Source organism: Ranitomeya imitator, chromosome 6 (genome assembly GCF_032444005.1).
Source record: "Ranitomeya imitator isolate aRanImi1 chromosome 6, aRanImi1.pri, whole genome shotgun sequence".
NCBI lineage: Eukaryota > Metazoa > Chordata > Amphibia > Anura > Dendrobatidae > Ranitomeya > Ranitomeya imitator.
In genome coordinates this window covers 565,925,772-565,945,515 of record NC_091287.1, presented here as the reverse complement: position 1 = coordinate 565,945,515, position 19,744 = coordinate 565,925,772, and the positions used below count along the sequence as shown (strand labels likewise).

Here is a 19,744-nt window from a genome sequence, read left to right as displayed (position 1 = left end):
TCTGTCCAGCTTGTCTTTTGTTTTGCTGGAAGCTCTGAGACGCAAAGGGTGTACCGCCGTGCCGTTAGTTCGGCACGGTGGGTTTTTTTTGCCCCCTTTGCGTGGTTTTGCTTTAGGGTTTTTTGTAGACTGCAAAGTTCGCTTTACTGTCCTCGCTCTGTCCTAGAATATCGGGCCCCACTTTGCTGAATCTATTTCATCCCTACGTTTTGTCTTTTCATCTTACTCACAGTCATTATATGTGGGGGGCTGCCTTTTCCTTTGGGGAATTTCTCTGGGGCAAGTCAGGCCTATTTTTCTATCTTCAGGCTAGCTAGTTTCTTAGGCTGTGCCGAGTTGCCTAGGTAGTTGTTAGGCGCAATCCACAGCCGCTTTTAGTTGTGTTTAGGATAGGATCAGGTGTGCAGTCTACAGAGTTTCCACGTCTCAGAGCTCGTTCTTGTATTTTTGGGTATTTGTCAGATCACTGTGTGCGCTCTGATCGCTAAGCACACTGTGTTTCTGGATTGCCTTCATAACACCTGTCATTAGCAAACATAACAGGGGGCTATATGACAGAAATGACAAGCATTAATGCAAATTTCCTTTAGCCCCCAATTTTTTATTTTCACAAAGGTAACAGGACAAAATAGACTCCAAACTTTGCTGTGCAATTTCTCCTGAATACACCGATACCTCATATGTGAGGGAAAACTACATGTTGACCACATGGCAGGTCTCAGAAGGTATCTGTATTGAGCACTGTTTGACTTTTTGAACAAAAAAAATGGCTTACATATAGAGCAGATGCCATGTCATGTTAGGAGAGCCCTTGATATGCCTAAACAGTGGAAACCACCCGCAAGTGACCCCATTTTGTAAACTAGTCCTCACAAGGAATTTATGTCAATTTGTGGTGACTACCTTGAATCCCCAGGTGCTTCTCAGAAGTTTATAATGTTGAGCAGAAAAAATGAAAAATCATATTTTTCCCACAAAAATGTTGTTTCAGTCCCAAATTTAACATTTTCACAAGAGTAACAGGAGAAAATATGCTGTGCAGTTTGTTGTACAATTTATCCTGAGTATGCCAATACTCCAAATGTGGAGGAAAACTACTGTTTGGGCGCATGGCAGAGCTTAGATGGGAAGGAGAGCCATTTGACTTTTTGAACGCAAAACTGGCTGGAATCATTAGCGGACACTATGTTGCATTTGGAGAGCCCCTGATGTGCCTAAACAGTGGAAACCCCATCAAATAACCCTATTTTGGAAATGATACTCCTCTAGCAACTTATCTAGATGTGTGGTGATCACATTGAAACCTCTGGTGCTTCACAGAATTTTATAACATTGAGCTGTGAAAAGTAAAAATCATTTTTTTCCCACAAAATGTTCCCCTTATTTGCCAATTGTTTACTTTCACAAAGATTAACAAGAGAAATTGCACCATAAAATGGTTGTGAAATTTCTCCTGAGTACCCTGTTACTCTACATGTGTTGGAAAACTCCTGTTTGGGTGCACAGCAGGGCTCTGAAGGGAAGGAGCGACATTGACTTTTTGAATGCAAAATTGACTGGAATTGTGAGCGGACACCATGTCAGGTTTCGAGAGCCCCTTAAGTGCCTAAGCAATGTAAACCACCGAAAAGTGATGCTAGTTTGAAAACTACACCCCTCAACTAATACACATAGATGTGTGGTGAGCACCTTAAAGCCCCTGGTGCCTCACAGAAGTTTATAATTTTGAAATATGAAAATGAAAAAAATATTTTTTTCTTGCAAAAATGTTGGTTTTGCTCCCAAATTTTCATTTTTACAAGGATTACAGGAGCAATAGGACCACAAAATTTGTTGTGAATTTTTTTCTGCATACAACGATACATCATTTGTGGTCAAAAACTACTTTTGAGGCACAGTTCAATGCTCAGAATGGAAGAAGCACCATATTGGAGTTCAGATTTTGCTGGAGTGGTTTGTGGGTGCCATATAGCTTTGGCAGAGCCCCTGAGGTGGCAGAACAACAGAAACTCAAATCAGTGACCTCATTTTACAAACTATACCCACCAATTAATTCATCTAGGAGTGCAGTGAGCATTTTTACACCACATGTGCCTCGCAGAAATTTGTAACATTGAGCGGTAAGGAAAAAATAATTAAATTTTTACTGCTGAAATGTTGTTAAGCCACAAATTTTTAATTTTTACAAAGGATATACGGAAAAAATGGACCTCTCAGTTTGATGTGCAATTTCTCCTTAGTGCGCCAATACCCCACGAGTAATTGGGAACTACTTTTGAGGCACAGTGCAAAGCTCAGAAGGGAAGGTGTTCCATATTATTGTGCAGATTTTAGTGTTATGGTTTAGTGCCATGACCTACTGGAAGAGCCCCTGAGGTGCCAGAACAGCAGAACCCCCTCATAAGTGACCCCCTTTTACCAACTACACCTCTCAATGATTTCATCTAGGGGTGCAATTATCATATTGGTATTTTATACCATTGGGCAGTGAAGAAAACGTTATTTTTTTTGCCACAAAATTGTTTTAGGCCTGAATTTTAAATTTTTACACTGCAAAATGGGTAAACATAGCATTAAAATTTGTCACACAATTTCTGCTGAGCATAGAAATACTGCATATCTGGCTGTAAAGTATTAGGTAGCCACGCGAAAATCTGCACATCAGGAGGAAAGTAGCGCAGATTTTCTCAGAATAATTTTCAAACTTCATATACAGAGCCCCTAAGTGCTAGAAGAGCAGAATACTCTACTCAAGTGACCCCATTTTGGAAATTATAACACTTTGGTAATTTATGTACAGATAAGAAACAAGTGGATGTTGCTAAGTGAAAATTGCCAATCTTCTATTGTAGCGCCCAGTACGTTGTAGTCCCCAGTACGTTGTAGTGACTAGTATGTTGTAGTGACCAGTATGTTGTAGTAACATAGTAACATAGTAACATAGTTAGTAAGGCCGAAAAAAGACATTTGTCCATCCAGCTCAGCCTATATTCCATCATAATAAATCCCCAGATCTACGTCCTTCTACAGAACCTAATAATTGTATGATACAATATTGTTCTGCTCCAGGAAGACATCCAGGCCTCTCTTGAACCCCTCGACTGAGTTCGCCATCACCACCTCCTCAGGCAAGCAATTCCAGATTCTCACTGCCCTAACAGTAAAGAATCCTCTTCTATGTTGGTGGAAAAACCTTCTCTCCTCCAGACGCAAAGAATGCCCCCTTGTGCCCGTCACCTTCCTTGGTATAAACAGATCCTCAGCGAGATATTTGTATTGTCCCCTTATATACTTATACATGGTTATTAGATCGCCCCTCAGTCGTCTTTTTTCTAGACTAAATAATCCTAATTTCGCTAATCTATATGGGTATTGTAGTTCTCCCATCCCCTTTATTAATTTTGTTGCCCTCCTTTGTACTCTCTCTAGTTCCATTATATCCTTCCTGAGCACCGGTGCCCAAAACTGGACACAGTACTCCATGTGCGGTCTAACTAGGGATTTGTACAGAGGCAGTATAATGCTCTCATCATGTGTATCCAGACCTCTTTTAATGCACCCCATGATCCTGTTTGCCTTGGCAGCTCCTGCCTGGCACTGGCTGCTCCAGGTAAGTTTATCATTAACTAGGATCCCCAAGTCCTTCTCCCTGTCAGATTTACCCAGTGGTTTCCCGTTCAGTGTGTAATGATGATATTGATTCCTTCTTCCCATGTGTATAACCTTACATTTATCATTGTTAAACCTCATCTGCCACCTTTCAGCCCAAGTTTCCAACTTATCCAGATCCATCTGTAGCAGAATACTATCTTCTCTTGTATTAACTGCTTTACATAGTTTTGTATCATCTGCAAATATCGATATTTTACTGTGTAAACCTTCTACCAGATCATTAATGAATATGTTGAAGAGAACAGGTCTTAATACCGACCCCTGCGGTACCCCACTGTACCCCACAGTAGATGTAAAGTACAACAAAAGGGGGACGGGGGACCTTCTTACTAAACCCCTGTCGTGCCCCAGCAATGACTCCTGTCCTCACAAGGACAGGCCCAAATGTGCCCTACTATGGACACCCCGCACCATGTATAATGTAGTAATTCTCCCTACGCGTTTCTTCTCCAGTCATGGAGATTCATCAGGGGAGTTTCCAGTAGCCGAAAGGCCCGAATGTAGAATCAAAAGTTCATAAAAGCGGTCCATTCAATTGTCCATAGAAAAGGGGATATACGCATGTTGTATTGTTTTGTCAATGTTTTAATAGTATTAGTAAAAGTTACGTTTTATTTTATTTTATTTTCTAGCTGTGTTCTACTCTCCCCTTTTTTTAAAGTGACAGATGACAGACCCGAGTGGGGACTTGCTTCTTTTGTGGACTGAGTTGAAGCTATTTTTGGGAACATTTTACATAACATTTGGGATCACTTTTATCCGATGCGCTACCCTGATCACTTACATTGGGGTTTTTATCTAAATTTCCAAATGATGGGATATGAATGAAACCACCCAGGGACCTATACACTATAATGAGGCAGTAGTGTTGGGCTGGACATCGTCTGACCTCTGTCCAGCGGTGATTTTCTTTTCAGAAGTGCACAATACTGTGGAGGGCTGCACTTTAATGCAAGCCTAAATAGACGGAGACTGCCGGATCACAGGCCAGACGGCATCCACAGTGCCTCCATCTGCCTTATTAAAAGGAATCTTTCACCAGGGGTTCCATCGGAATCACATATTTCAGAGATTTACACAGAAACCCCGCAGACCGCAGGATAAATATGCACCGAGTTTTCCCGCTATCTTTGGAAGGCAGAAAGAACAAATCACCAGCACTTAGACTGCTCCCCACTCACCCTCATTCACAGACTGCTCCCCACGCCCCCTCATTCACAGACTGCTCCCCACGCCCCCTCATTCACAGACTGCTCCCCACGCCTCCTCATTCACAGACTGCTCCCCACGCCTCCTCAGTCACAGACTGCTTTCCATGCCCCCTCACTCACAGACTGCTCCCCAATTTTTACCTTCATCAATTCTGAGTACTGTATTTTCTGGCATATAAGACTACTTTTTAACCCCTGAATATCTTCTCAAAAGTCAGGTATCATCTTATACGCCAGGTGTCATCTTATAGGGCAGGTGCAGAGTAATCTGCGGTCGCCGCATATTGTGGGGGAGCGACCCCAATGACGAGGTGAGGGGGCACCTCACCGGGAAGGTGTAAGTGAAGCAGAGGCAGAGAAGGATAATAGGATACAAGGGCGAGCCAGATGAGTGAAAGAGGAGTGTTTTTCTAGGCACAGCACCGCTCTCTCTCTTTTCTGCATAACCTTGGCATCCCAGACGCTGACAGTTTGCTTCACTTACACCTTCCTGGTGAGGCGCTCCCTCACCTCGTCATCGGTACCACTCCCCCCCACTATATACTTCAACAGCATATTGCTCTTCAACCACCTTATAAGACGACACCCAGCATATAAGACAGCCCCCGACTTTTGAGAATATCTTATATTTTAACTGGAAAAGTTGGGGGTTGTCTTATACGCCCAGTCGTCTTATACGCCGGAAAATACGGTAGTCATTATACCGAGGCTGTGGTGGAGCTGCACCAGAGTCTGGCTACACCTACAGTGAGTCATAGATTTTGGCAGTCCATCAATACCGCTGTGGGTCTCTAGGCAACAACTCCCTGCCACTGTCTGCCCTGCTTAGCCATTATTACAGTAGGTTGCACCAGCCTCTTAGTATGGATATTCCAAAGAACGAGAATAGTAGGATGATAAGCGGAGGTCACTTCATGATGTTGTTACTTTCTCTCCACAGGAAAACCCTTTGACCCGGCAATGTTCCTGAGCCATGCTGCGGGAAATATCATCAGTACTGTGCTATTTGGGGAGCAGTTTGATTACAAGGACGAGAAGCTGCAAGAACTTCTTACATCTACGTACAGTCTTATGAGAAGATTCTCATCTCTGCTAAACACGGTGATCTATGATTAAATTATGGGGGCATTTTCTTCAGAGCTTCAGGCTGTTCCATTATTTTTTTGTTTTAGAATCACATGTAAGTAGGGTTGAGCGACTTCTAGTTTTTTAGGGTCGAGTCGGGTTTCGCGAAACCCGACTATCTCAAAAGTCGAGTCGAGTGAAATCGGCCGATTATCGCGAAAAGTCGGGGATCGACCGAAACACGAAACCCAATGCAAGTCAATGGGGGAGGATAGTCGGCAGTGAGTGGAGACGAGGAAAACACCTACAGTGCCCATTTTAATGGCAAAAACATCCATTCTTGTTACTGAAGCTTGTCAATCTTAATTTACTTTATAATAATAGTAAGGCATTGGAAATTGGGGGTCATTTGGCTAAAGTTGTGGGGGGTAGGGCTGGTTCAAGTATTTAGTGGGCCCAGGAAATCTGGACCACGTCACGGCAGTGGAGCAGGGAGAGGTAAGTATTTCAACTTTGCAAGTGCTGTGATCCTGAGCAAGCAGGGCGGCCCCCTCGTTGGCATTGGCACTGGCACAGGGCCCCTCAAAGTACGGCGGTGTGTTTGACGGCGGGGGCGCCTCCCACCGGCAGCGACACTTTTGCGTACTATGAGGGGCCCTGTGCCAGTGACATCGCCAACGAGTATTCCCCCCCCCACACCTGATGAAGGAACCTGCACTTTCATCTGCACCTTCCTCTTTGTCCCCGTGTAAGGTGGTATAGTATGCGGGAAGGGGAACCTGACTTTCAGCAGGGTCACATTCTGGCTGTGTAGCGAGCACGGGGAATGTAGCGTTCTGGGTCAATATACCAGCAGACTCATCTATCACTGGCTGGGCAATGGGCGGGATGAGGAGGAAACACAGATATAGGCCCAAATAATAAAGTGGGCTAAATGCAGTTCAAAATTGGTAACAGGACTAACCAGGGGGCATTGCAGTGGAGGACAACTGGAATGAGAGGCTGACACAGAGAGTAGGCCCAAATCAGTAAGTAATCTAAATGCAGTTCAAAATTGGTAACAGAAGTAAACAGGCGGCACTGGTTTGTTCAGTGGAGGAGAACAGCAAGGAGCGGCAGACACCGTTAGTAGGGCCAACAAAACAAGTAGGCCAAATGCAGTGTTATATTAAAAACAATTTAATGAGAGCCTAAAGATAGAAGCTAGGGAAAGGCAACCTGGAGAACACCTTGGAGCGGCAGACACCGTCTCTACAACCCAGACCCAACTTGTAGGCCTAATGCAATGTTGTTTCAAAAACTACTTAACGAAAGCTTCAAAGATAGAAGCTAGGGAGAGGCAACCTGGAGAACACCTTGGAGCGGCAGACACCATCCCTACAACCCAGACCCAACTTGTAGGCCAAATGCAGTGTTGTTTCATCAATTACTTAACAAGAGCTTGAAGATAGAAGCTAGGGAGAGGCAACCTGGAGAACTCCTTGGAGCGGCAGACACCGTCTCTACAACCCAGACCCAACTTGTAGGCCAAATGCAGTATTGTTTCAACAATTACTTAACAAGTGCTTGAAGATAGAAGCTAGGGAGAGGCACCCCGGAGAACACCTTGGAGCGGCAGACACCGTCTGTAGAATCCAGACCCAACTTGTAGGCCTAATGCAGTGTTGTTTCAACAACTACTTAACGAGAGCTTCAAGATAAAAGCTAGGGAGAGGCAACCTGGAGAACACCTTGGAGCGGCAGACACCGTCTCTACAACCCAGACCCAACTTGTGGGCCTTATACAGTGTTGTTTCAACAACTACATAACGAGAGCCTGAAAATGGAAATTCAGGACAGGAAACCTGGAGAACAGCACATAGCGGCATACACCGTTAGTAGGCTCCAACCAAACTAGTAGCCCCACTGCAGTTGTTTGATTAGGTTAATAAGGTTAATAAGTGGCTCAAGAATTGGTGTAGGAAGGAGGGGTTTGGGTTCCTGCAGAACTGGGCCGACTTCTCAGTTGGCTACAGGCTCTACGCTAGGGACGGGCTGCACCTCAATGGGGAGGGTGCAGCTGTGTTGGGGGAGAAAATGGCTAGAAGGTTGGAGGAGTGTTTATACTAGGAATTGAGGGGGAGGGTATTCATTTTATAGGAAGGGAAAATAGTGCAGATAGAGACCTGGGCACAAATAAGGAAGTTGGGGGTGGCGGTGGCATGGGGGGTGGGGTCAGAACAGTTAATAATTTAAGAAATAGAAGTACAGAGAGGAACATAAAGTGCATGTATACTAATGCCAGAAGCCTCGCCAACAAAATGGACGAATTAGAACTAATGTTGTTGGAGCATAATTATGACATGGTGGGGATATCTGAGACATGGCTGGATGAGAGCCATGACTGGGCTGTTAACTTGCAGGGCTATAGTCTGTTCAGAAATGACCGTACAGATAAGCGAGGGGGGGGGGGTGTCTATATGTAAAATCATCCTTAAAACCCATCCTGCGTGATAATATAGGTGAATTTAATGAAAATGTAGAATCCCTGTGGGTGGAGATAAGGGAAGGGGGAAAAAATAATAAATTACTGATAGGGGTTTGTTATAAATCTCCAAAAATAATGGAAGCAATGGAGAATATCCTCGTAAAGCAAATAGATGAAGCTGCGACTCAAGGAGAAGTCATTATTATGGGGGACTTCAACTACTCTGAAATAGATTGGGGAACAGAAACCTGCAGTTCCAGCAAAGGTAATCGGTGTCTGACAACTATGAGAGACAATTACCTTTCACAACTGGTTCAGGACCCAACAAGAAGGGGGCACTGCTAGACCTAATATTAACCAAGAGGCCAGACCGCATATCAAATATAAGGGTTGGGGGTCACTTGGGTAATAGCAATCACAAAATAATAAGTTTTCAAGTATCATTTAAAAAGATGTGTAATAGAGGGGTTACAAGGACACTAAACTTCAGGAGGGCAAATTTCCAACGGATGAGAGAGGATCTTGGTGCAATTAAGGCCGGCGTCACACTCAGCGTAAGACAATACGGTCCGTATATTACAGCTGTAATACGCTGAAAAGTCCCCAAAATAGTGGTCCGTAGCTCCTGCGTAGGCAGGGTGTATCAGCGTATTTTGCGCATGGCATCCTCGGTATCTAATCCGTATGGCATCCGTACTGCGTGTTTTTCTCGCAGGCTTGCAAAACCGACATACGACTATACAAGGGATCCATGTGTAAAAAAAAAAACAAAAAACATATATACTGTCTATATATATATATATTTGTGACGCCCAGGAGACCGGGATACCCAGCACCGGACCAATGGAGTCTGTCTCTTGAGGGGGATGTCACGGGTGGCTTGACCCGGTGCTGTGGCCTCAGGCAATGCACAGTGTAAGGGGTATCATGAGGGGACAGGCACTTACTTGATCAGCAGCAGGTTCTCCCAGCGGTGACGATCCTGATCCTGGATAGATGGCTATTGTCCAAATGAAAGACTGAGGCACTGAAACGTTTAACCAGTTTACTTTAACATAAAAGGATTTACAACCAGTCCTGTCACCGGAGTCTGTATGGGAACTCTGAGTTACTTTGACCCTGCCGGGGTCTTCGCCTCTTATTGTGCGCAATTTCTGTGTGGCCCTGCTGCTGTATGTGAACTGGCTGCCGGCCCAATCTGTCCCCTCCGGGTCCTGGTTCGACGGGCAACCCGAGTCCTTTTATCGGTTTACCCCCTCTGGGAGTACCGCTGAACTCTGTGTCTGTTGCTGCATCCGACCCTAGTGAAGCTGATATCACCTCACGTTTTTCCGGTTGCTGTATTATATGTAATGAATACAGCCACGGATCCGGTATCCGTCTTTGCGCCTGTTCTGGGTAGTGATTAATGCTACCCGGTTCTCACAATGTCCTTTTTCTCTATCCCTCTTCTCCTCAGGCCGGTGATTTAGGCCTGGTAACAGTCACAGGGCTGTTAGAGATTCAACTGTATGACCTCTCACTATCAGCTCCTTAGCCCAACTGCCATTTCTTCTCTCAGACCAGAATGGATCAAGGGGAGTCTCTGGAGCTCCCCCTTCTGGCCGGAGGTGGTAGTGCAGTCTTGCTATTTTAGTATTTGTACTTACTGTCAGTAACTATTTTTGTGGCAAATACCCCTAGGGGTGCCACATTCCCCCTTAGTTAAGAACAGTACTCCGGGACTGTGGGACAATAACATTTTGAAATAACAATTAATATGTACAGTCTTAAAAATGAAAAGTTACAAAAACCACTCAAGGAAACAAAAATAGAGTTCTGTAAAAAGTCACTTCAAATAGCGTCCATTAATACAGTTCTATCCTTGAAGGTATTAGGAACGGCACTGTACTTAGTGTCCAGGAATTTAGTTCCATTTTTCCAACGGAGTTATCAATATAAAGTCTAAAGAAAGTTCAAAAAGAGCAAAAAGCAAAGTTCAAAAAGCAGTCTTTCCGGAGCTTTGATTTAGTGCCTCCGGGCTGATAAAAAGTTCAAGAATATGCAATAAGTTCATACAGACAAGTCTCTGTAGGCACTGGGCTTAAACGTTGCAGACTGATAGCAATGACTATACTACATTTTCTGTTTAACTATATACGGCATAACATATATACAATTCACATTATGAGCTTTATAGTTGGTAATCTGCATACCTGGCCGGTAATTGACCCTGGGTACTACGCTGTGATCTACGTAATAGCGGTGTCTCTTCATGTGGTGTACTACTGTCTACTGCGGATGTAGTATCTGCCCGCTCTGCTAAAGATAATTCCACGACTATGGAGTTGGCAAGTCCACCGTGAATGGGATTACTCTGACCAGGAATCTGTTCTTCCTGGCCTGGAACCTCCTGTAGTACGGGGTCAGCCTCTTCCTGTCTTGGGACTTCTGGTATTGGGTTCGGTGTTGGGTAAAAGGCCACCATGGGAACCACTACTGCACCATGGTATGTTAGTAGGGTTTTGGGAAAGTCTCCTATACAGGTGTGATACACTTCCTCTTCTTTTTCCTTTACTGGTTGAACCTGTATGGGTTGAATAACTTCTGGTTCTGGCTGGACAACGTCTGGCTCTTTCAATGCTTCCGGACATAATTTAAGATTGTCTCTTGACACTAGTACAGATGTTAAGCCTCCGTTTTTGCTAATGAGACACATTTTAGGATTATCCACTCTTGTTGGTAAAACTGTGTAGGGTACGGCTTCCCACTGATTGTCCAGTTTATTGGTTCGACGATTTCTCTTGAGCACTTGGTCACCCGGTCTTAATGGGGTCGCTAGAGCATTCTGGTTGAAAGTTCGCTCTTGTCTTTCTCTAGTTTGCTGAAGGCTTCTTTCCACACTCTCTTGCACTTGGCGATACTGCTTTTGCCGTATGATATCCCAATTGGAGTCTTGAACTTCTGCGTCTGGTTTCAGAATTCCCATTTCTAGATCGATTGGTAATTGGCCGGGTCTTGCACGCATAAGGTAAGCTGGGGTGCAGTTGGTGGAGCTCACCGGGACATGATTATACAGATCCACCAAGTCAGGCAATTTCTCTGGCCATTGATTCCTTTCTGTCTCAGGTAAAGTCTTTAGTAGGTCTATTACAATATGGTTCATCTTCTCGCATAAGCCGTTTGTTTGTGGATGATAGGCCGTCGTCCGGATCTTTTTGCAACCATACATATTACAGAATTCTCTGAAGATCTCTGATTCAAAGGCTGTACCTTGGTCGGTGAGAACCTGTTCCGGATATCCATGGGGTCTACAAAAGTACGTTTGGAACGCTTTGGCTGCTGTTTTTGCTGTCAGATCTTTTACGGGTACTACTACCAAGAAACGTGAATAATGGTCCACGATGGTCAAGGCATAGACATAGCCGGACCGGCTTGGTGTCAACTTCACGTGGTCCATGGCTACAAGTTCAAGTGGTTGTTTGGTGATTATGGGCTGCAGTGGTGCTCTTTGGTTCTTTTGATCATTTCTTCTGAGGTTACACGGGCCACAATTTCTGCACCACTGTTCGATTGATTTTCTCATCCCGACCCAATAAAATCTTTCTCTTAGAAGTACTTCTAACTTTTTCCAACCGAAGTGACCAGCACCATTATGGTAAGCTTCGAGGACAATCTTCACATCTTGTTTAGGCACAATAATCTGCCAAACCAATTCATGTGTTTTCGGATTGGTGTATCTTCTACAGAGCTTCCCTTGATACAGGAACATTTTGCCTCTCTCTTTCCAGAGTTGATGCGTCTCTTCTGGGGCATCCTCATTGGGATATGCACTTTGCTCAGTCAGCAGTTCCTTCACCAACTTCACAGCCGGATTGCTGTCTTGGGTGTCAGCCCATCTATGGTGTGCTAACGGATTAAAATTCACCTCTTGTTGTTTCTGATAGGTACTTGACTGATGATGTTTTGCCTTGGGACGATGGAAGGCTGGTAGTTCAATTTCTTCAAGCTCCCCCGTTTCCTCTTCTACATCTCTCAAGTGTGGCATCCGGGATAGGGCATCGGCATTTCCATTCTTGCGACCTGCTCGATACTTGATTATGAAGTTGTAATTAGATAACCGGGCTATCCATCGCTGTTCTAACGCACCTAATTTGGCTGTGTCCAGGTGGGTCAACGGATTGTTGTCAGTATAGACAATAAATTCTGCAGCAGCCAGATAGTGTTTGAAACGCTCCGTCACAGCCCAAACTACTGCCAGTAGTTCCAATTTGAAGGAGCTGTAATTTTCTGAATTTCTTTCAGTAGGCCGGAGCTTTCTACTTGCAAAGGCGATGACTTTCTCCCGACCTTCTTGCTTTTGTGACAGCACCGCTCCTAGTCCCACATTACTGGCATCGGTGTAGAGGAAGAAAGGTTGATGGTAATCTGGGTATGCCAGAACCTCTTCTCCGGTTAGTGCCTTCTTTAGTTGTTCAAAGGAGTCTTCCCTTTCGTCGTTCCACTGAAAAGGAGGGTTTCGGTTTGAAGGTTTCTTCGTCTGCCCTACCAAGGTGTCTTGCAAGGGTGCTGCCAACTTGGTAAATCCTTTTATAAATCTGCGATAGTAACCCACCAATCCCAGGAATTGTCTCACTTCTTTTGCGCTGGTAGGTCTTGGCCAATCCCTTATGGCGCTTATTTTCTCGGGATCTGGTGCTACTCCCTCCGAACTCACGATGTGTCCCAGGTGCTGTACCTTTGGCTTGAGAAGGTGACATTTGGATGGCTTGACTTTCATGCCATACCTGGATAAGGCTTCGAACACTTCTGCCAGGTCTATTAAGTGTTGTTCGTAAGTCTTTGAGTAGACGATCACATCATCTAGGTACAGGAGGACGGTCTCGAAGTTCTTGTGTCCGAGGCAGCATTCCATCAGCCGCTGGAAGGTACCGGATGCGTTGCAGAGTCCGAAAGGCATGCGATTAAATTCACATAGACCCATTGGTGTGGTGAATGCCGTCTTTTCCTTATCTCTCTCAGCCACAGGGACTTGCCAATACCCGCTTGTTAAGTCTAAGGTGGAAAAATAATTAGCAGATTTCAAAGCAGTTAAGGACTCTTCTATCCTAGGCAAGGGGTAGGCGTCTTTATGGGTGATGTTATTAATCTTCCGGTAGTCTACGCACATTCTCATGGTTCCGTCCTTTTTTTTGACAATCACTAGAGGGGCCGCCCAGGGGCTACAGCTGTCTCTTATTACCCCGGCCTGTTTCATTTCCCTCAGCATATCTTTTGCACATTGATAGTGAGCGGGCGGTATGGGTCTATATCTTTCTTTTATTGGGGGATGGTCACCTGTGGGGATTGTGTGTTCTACCCCTTCTATCCGTCCGAAGTCCAATGGGTGTTTACTGAAGACTTGTTCATATTCCGTCACTAGCCTATACACCCCTTGTTTTTGATGGGTAGGTGTTGAATTTATGCCCACGTGTAGCTGTTGGCACCAATCCTCCATTTCTCCATCTGAGCCATTGCCTTCCACCTGACAGGTTGGTTCTAAGGGCTCAATGGTTGTGATGGCATTGTTGTCAACAGTATATAGCTTTGCCATTGTAGCATACCTTGGCAAAGTGACCTCTTCCTCTCCACAGTTCAAAAGTCGTACCGGCACTCGTCCCCGGTGTACCTCGACTACCCCTCGTGCTGTGAGTATAGTGGGCCTGCTGTCGGTGTACACTGGTTCTATTAAGGCTTGATAATCTCGTCCCTTAGTACCAATGGCTGCTCTACACCATACCAGCATTTCTGTTTTTGGTGGGATTACAATAGACGTTGGATCACTTACCCTCACACTGCCGATTTCTCCACCTGCAACTTCTACCTGTTGCCTTAACATCAATACTTTTATTTCCCTCCGGAGAACTCTCTGCTGGCAGGATTGGGCAGTTTCAGCAATTTGCTGTAAGACAGAAATGACTTCGGAAAAGCAGTTCTCTAACACATTCATTCCTATCAATACAGTTGGTTCACAGTTCCGCCGGTCAACATCAACAACAATTATACCCTGTTTCTTCAATTCTACTTTACCAATCTTTATGGTCATCTCCCTGAATCCTAGTTTCGGTACCAACTTACCATTACTGGCCCATATATCTAGTTCAACATCAGAGGGCCCTTTATCAATATCTGCATCAGCCCAGTACCTCTTATAAAGGATATACGGTATAGATGAAATCTGGGAACCTGTGTCCAGCAAAGCGTTGAGGGGAATTCCGTCCAGCACGATAGGGATAATGGGTCGTCCTCCGATGTACCTGTCGTGCCAGGGTGTTGGGCCTTGAAAGTTCATTCCTGCGAAGCGGCCCGCATTCCCAGGGGATTCCCGTTTAAATCACAATCTCGTGCAAAGTGGCCCGGCTGCTGGCAACGGCGGCAAATGGGCTGTCCATCCGGTTGGTAGCGGTCGCGGGGTCGTCCTCTCCATGTCGGGTATCTCCGGGGTCTCATCCATGGAACATCCTCTCTACAGTTTGCCAACTCCATCTTGTGTCCTCTCATCTCCTGCATGGTTTTAGCCATTGAAGCAACATCAGCTAAAGAGTCAAGCTTTTGTTGAAGAGCCTCATTAGTACTGGGCCCCAGGGGCTTAGCAATGGCCCCGGACATAGCTGATGTCACTTGCACTTCCTGTTGTTGAGGTGCCTCTGCCATGGGTTGCGCAGGCTCCTGATCCCGAGGTGCCTCTGCCAGCTGGAGACGTATAGCGCTCTCCTTTAATTGGGCAAATGTCAATTCAGGGTTCTTAAAAACAAGCATGCTCACATGCCCCCGGTGAGAAGGGGTGTAGAGTCCCTCAATAAATTGATCTCTTAGCAGTTTATCCGCTCCGGTGTTAAAAATGGGTTCAGCCAGTGTAAGTGATTTAAGGGCTTCCTGCAGGTTTAAGGCAAAGTCTCTCACACCCTCATTAACTTTTTGTTTGCAATTAGAGAATCGTACTTTAGCTTTGCTGCTGGCAGTGGTTTCAAATGTAGCTTTTAATCCAGCAAATATGCGTTCAACAGTGCCTTTTAGATCAGCTGCCCATGCTGTGACTTCTCGCTTAGCATGGCCACTTAACTGCATCATCAGGAGACTAACACGCTGAACTTCACCCACAGGGAACATGTCAAAATGGGCCAGCATCTTTTCTCTGAAATCGTCAAGGGTATTAGGCTCACCTTCATACATTGGAAGCCATGGGCCACCCGGGGTATATGGCATCAGCACCGGCATGATGGGCACCACTCCTTGCACCGCTGCGCTGCCGGACTCTCTATTGACACTCTGTCTTTCAGCTGCATTAGTGTTGCCGAGTGCTGCGGCGTCTCCGTGCTGCGACATACTGTGCCCCCTTAGTTAATCCGGACCCTTCCGGTCCTCCGCTTCCGTCGGGATAGTGTAGATTCGTTCCGCTGTGCAGCAGGATCGATTTTCCCCTTGCTCTGATGTCAGAGCGCTCAGCTTGGTGCCGCCCACAATGACACGCCCCCTGCTGCTCCCACCCACCGCGCTCTGTAATGGCGGATTCTGAAGTTTTTCAGTTAGACTGGGGCTCAGGTAATGGCGTAGCTCAATTAACAGTCTCGTGTCTAACGGTTATGAAGTGATTACCTCAGGGGATGGCGGCCATCTTTACTCCATTATAACCAATGGGGAAAAGTCACTTTCAATAGTTTTCAATGGGGAATGGATTTTTCTTTAATAAAGTCAATTTTCAAGATTTTTCATCCCAGTTTTCACAGTTTTGGGCTCCAATCACGGCACACAATACCCGGTATACGGGCTGGCTAGATCCTGTTCGTGACGCCAATTGTGACGCCCAGGAGACCGGGATACCCAGCACCGGACCAATGGAGTCTGTCTCTTGAGGGGGATGTCACGGGTGGCTTGACCCGGTGCTGTGGCCTCAGGCAATGCACAGTGTAAGGGGTATCATGAGGGAGCAGGCACTTACTTGATCAGCAGCAGGTTCTCCCAGCGGTGACGATCCTGATCCTGGATAGATGGCTATTGTCCAAATGAAAGACTGAGGCACTGAAACGTTTAACCAGTTTACTTTAACATAAAAGGATTTACAACCAGTCCTGTCACCGGAGTCTGTATGGGAACTCTGAGTTACTTTGACCCTGCCGGGGTCTTCGCCTCTTATTGTGCGCAATTTCTGTGTGGCCCTGCTGCTGTATGTGAACTGGCTGCCGGCCCAATCTGTCCCCTCCGGGTCCTGGTTCGACGGGCAACCCGAGTCCTTTTATCGGCTTACCCCCTCCGGGAGTACCGCTGAACTCTGTGTCTGTTGCTGCATCCGACCCTAGTGAAGCTGATATCACCTCACGTTTTTCCGGTTGCTGTATTATATGTAATGAATACAGCCACGGATCCGGTATCCGTCTTTGCGCCTGTTCTGGGTAGTGATTAATGCTACCCGGTTCTCACAATGTCCTTTTTCTCTATCCCTCTTCTCCTCATGCCGGTGATTTAGGCCTGGTAACAGTCACAGGGCTGTTAGAGATTCAACTGTATGACCTCTCACTATCAGCTCCTTAGCCCAACTGCCATTTCTTCTCTCAGACCAGAATGGATCAAGGGGAGTCTCTGGAGCTCCCCCTTCTGGCCGGAGGTGGTAGTGCAGTCTTGCTATTTTAGTATTTGCATTTACTGTCAGTAACTATTTTTGTGGCAAATACCCCTAGGGGTGCCACATATATATATATATATATATATATATATATGTCAGTAGACACATATATGTATATATATTATTACTTCATACAGCGCTAGATAGCTTTAAAGCCGGTAATTCAATTACCGGCTTTTGCTATCTCCTTCCTAAACCCGACATGATATGAGACATGGTTTACATACAGTAAACCATCTCATATCCCCATTTTTTGGGAAAATTCCACACTACTAATGTTAGTAGTGTGTATATGCAAAATTTGGCCGTTCTAGCTATTAACCCCTTAATCCCATATGACGTACTATCCCGTCCAGGTGACCTGGGACTTAATTCCCAGTGACGGGATAGTACGTCATATGCGATCGGCCGCAAAAAAAAATTTCCACATGTGTAAAAAAAAAAAAAATCACTAAATAAATAAAAAAAATATATATATTATTCCCATAAATAAATTTCTTTATCTAAAAAAAAAAAAATAAATAAAATAAATGTACACATATTTAGTATCGCCGCGTCCGTAACGACCCGACCTATAAAACTGTCCCACTAGTTAACCCCTTCAGTGAACACCGTAAGAAAAAAAAAAACGAGCCAAAAAACAACGCTTTATTATTATACCGCCGAACAAAAAGTGCAATAACACGCGATCAAAAAGACGGATATAAATAACAATGATACCGCTGAAAACGTCATCTTGTCCCCCAAAAAACGAGCCACCACAAAGCATAATAAGCAAAACAATAAAAAAGTTATAGTCCTGAGAATAAAGCGATGCCAAAATAATTATTTTTTCTATAAAATAGCTTTTATCGTATAAAAGCGCCAAAACATAAAAAAATGATATAAATGAGGTATTGCTGTAATCATACTGACCCGACGAATAAAACTGCTTCATCCACTTTACCAAACGCGGAACGGTATAAACGCCTTACCCAAAAGAAATTCATGAATAGCTAGTTTTTGGTCATTCTGCCTCACAAAAATCGGAATAAAAAATGATCAAAAACTGTCACGTGTCCAAAAATGTTACCAATAAAAACGTCAACTCGTCCCGCAAAAAACAAGACCTCACATGACTCTGTGGACCAAAATATGGAAAAATTATAGGTCTCAAAATGTGGAGACACAAAAACTTTTTTGCTATAAAAAAAGAGTATTTTAGTGTGTGACGTCTGCCAATCATAAAAATCCGATATAAAAAACGCTATAAAAGTAAATCAAACCCCCCTTCATCACCCCCTTAGTTAGGGAAAAATAATAAAATTAAAAAAATGTATTTATTTCCATTTTCCCATGAGGGCTAGGGTTAGGGTTAGGGCTAGGGTTAGGGTTAGGATTGGGGCTAGGGTTAGGGCTAGGGTTGGGGCTAGGGTTAGGGCTAGGGTTGGGGCTAGGGTTAGGGCTACGGTTAGGGCTAGGGTTAGGGTTAGGGCTAGGGTTGGGGCTAGGGTTGGGGCTAGGGTTGGGGCTAGGGTTGGGGTTAGGGTTGGGGCTAGGGTTAGGGCTAGGGTTAGGGCTAGGGTTAGGGTTGGGGCTAGGGTTAGGGTTGGGGTTAGGGTTGGGGCTAAAGTTAGGGTTAGGGTTGGGGCTAAAGTTAGGGTTGGGGTTTGGATTATATTTACGGTTGGGATTAGGGTTGGGATTAGAATTAGGGGTGTGTCAGGGTTAGGTGTGTGGTTAGGGTTACCGTTGGGATTAGGGTTAGGGGTGTGTTAGGGTTAGGGTTTCAGGTAGAATTGGGGAGTTTCCACTGTTCAGGCACGTCAGGGGCTCTCCAAATGCGACATGGCGTCCGATCTCAATTCCAGCCAATTCTGCGTTGAAAAAGTAAAACAGTGCTCCTTCCCTTCCGAGCTCTCCGGTGCGCCCAAACAGGGGTTTACCCCAACATATGGGGTATCAGCGTAATCAGGACAAATTGGACAACAACTTTTGGGGTCCAAGTTTGCTTGTTATCCTTGGGAAAATAAAAATGTGGGGGGCTAAAAATCATTTTTGTGGGAAAAATAAGATTTTTTTTATTTTCGCGGCTCTGCGTTGTAAACTATCCTGTTACCCTTGTGAAAATACATAACTGGGGGCTAAAAAATCATTTTTGTGAAAAAAAAAAAGAATTTTTATTTTCACGGCTCTGCGTTATAAACTGTAGTGAAACACTTGAGGGTTCAAAGTTCTCACAACACATCTAGATAAGTTCCTTGGGGGGTCTAGTTTCCAATATGGGGTCACTTGTGGGGGGTTTCTACTGTTTGGGTACATCAGGGGCTCTGCAAATGCAACGTGACGCCTGCAGACCAATCCATCTAAGTCTGTATTCCAAATGGCGCTCCTTCCCTTCTGAGCTCTGCCATGCGCCCAAACAGTGCTTCCCCCCCACATATGGGGTATCAGCGTACACAGGACAGATTGGACAACAACTTTTGGGGTCCAATTTATCATGTTACCCTTGTGAAAATACAAAACTGGGGACTAAAACATCATTTTTGTGAAAAAAAAAAGAATTTTTATTTTCACGGCTCTGCGTTATAAACTGTAGTGAAACACTTGGGAGCTCAAAGCTCTCAAAACACATCTAGATAAGTTCCTTAGGGGGTCTACTTTCCAAAATGGTGTCACTTTTGGGTGGTTTCAATGTTTAGGCACATCAGG

At 44.9% G+C, this 19,744-nt stretch overlaps 1 protein-coding gene across 3 annotated transcripts in view; it reads left to right on the top strand.

Moving 5' to 3' along the window:
- Positions 1-19,744, top strand: part of LOC138643212 (cytochrome P450 2B19-like) — a 332,244-nt gene that overhangs the window by 211,231 nt on the left and 101,269 nt on the right. For all 3 annotated transcript variants that reach the window (XM_069732061.1, XM_069732059.1, XM_069732060.1), the window contains exon 5: positions 5,824-5,984. In XM_069732061.1, the coding sequence (XP_069588162.1) occupies positions 5,824-5,984 (161 nt within the window). The remainder of the gene's footprint in view (positions 1-5,823; positions 5,985-19,744) is intronic.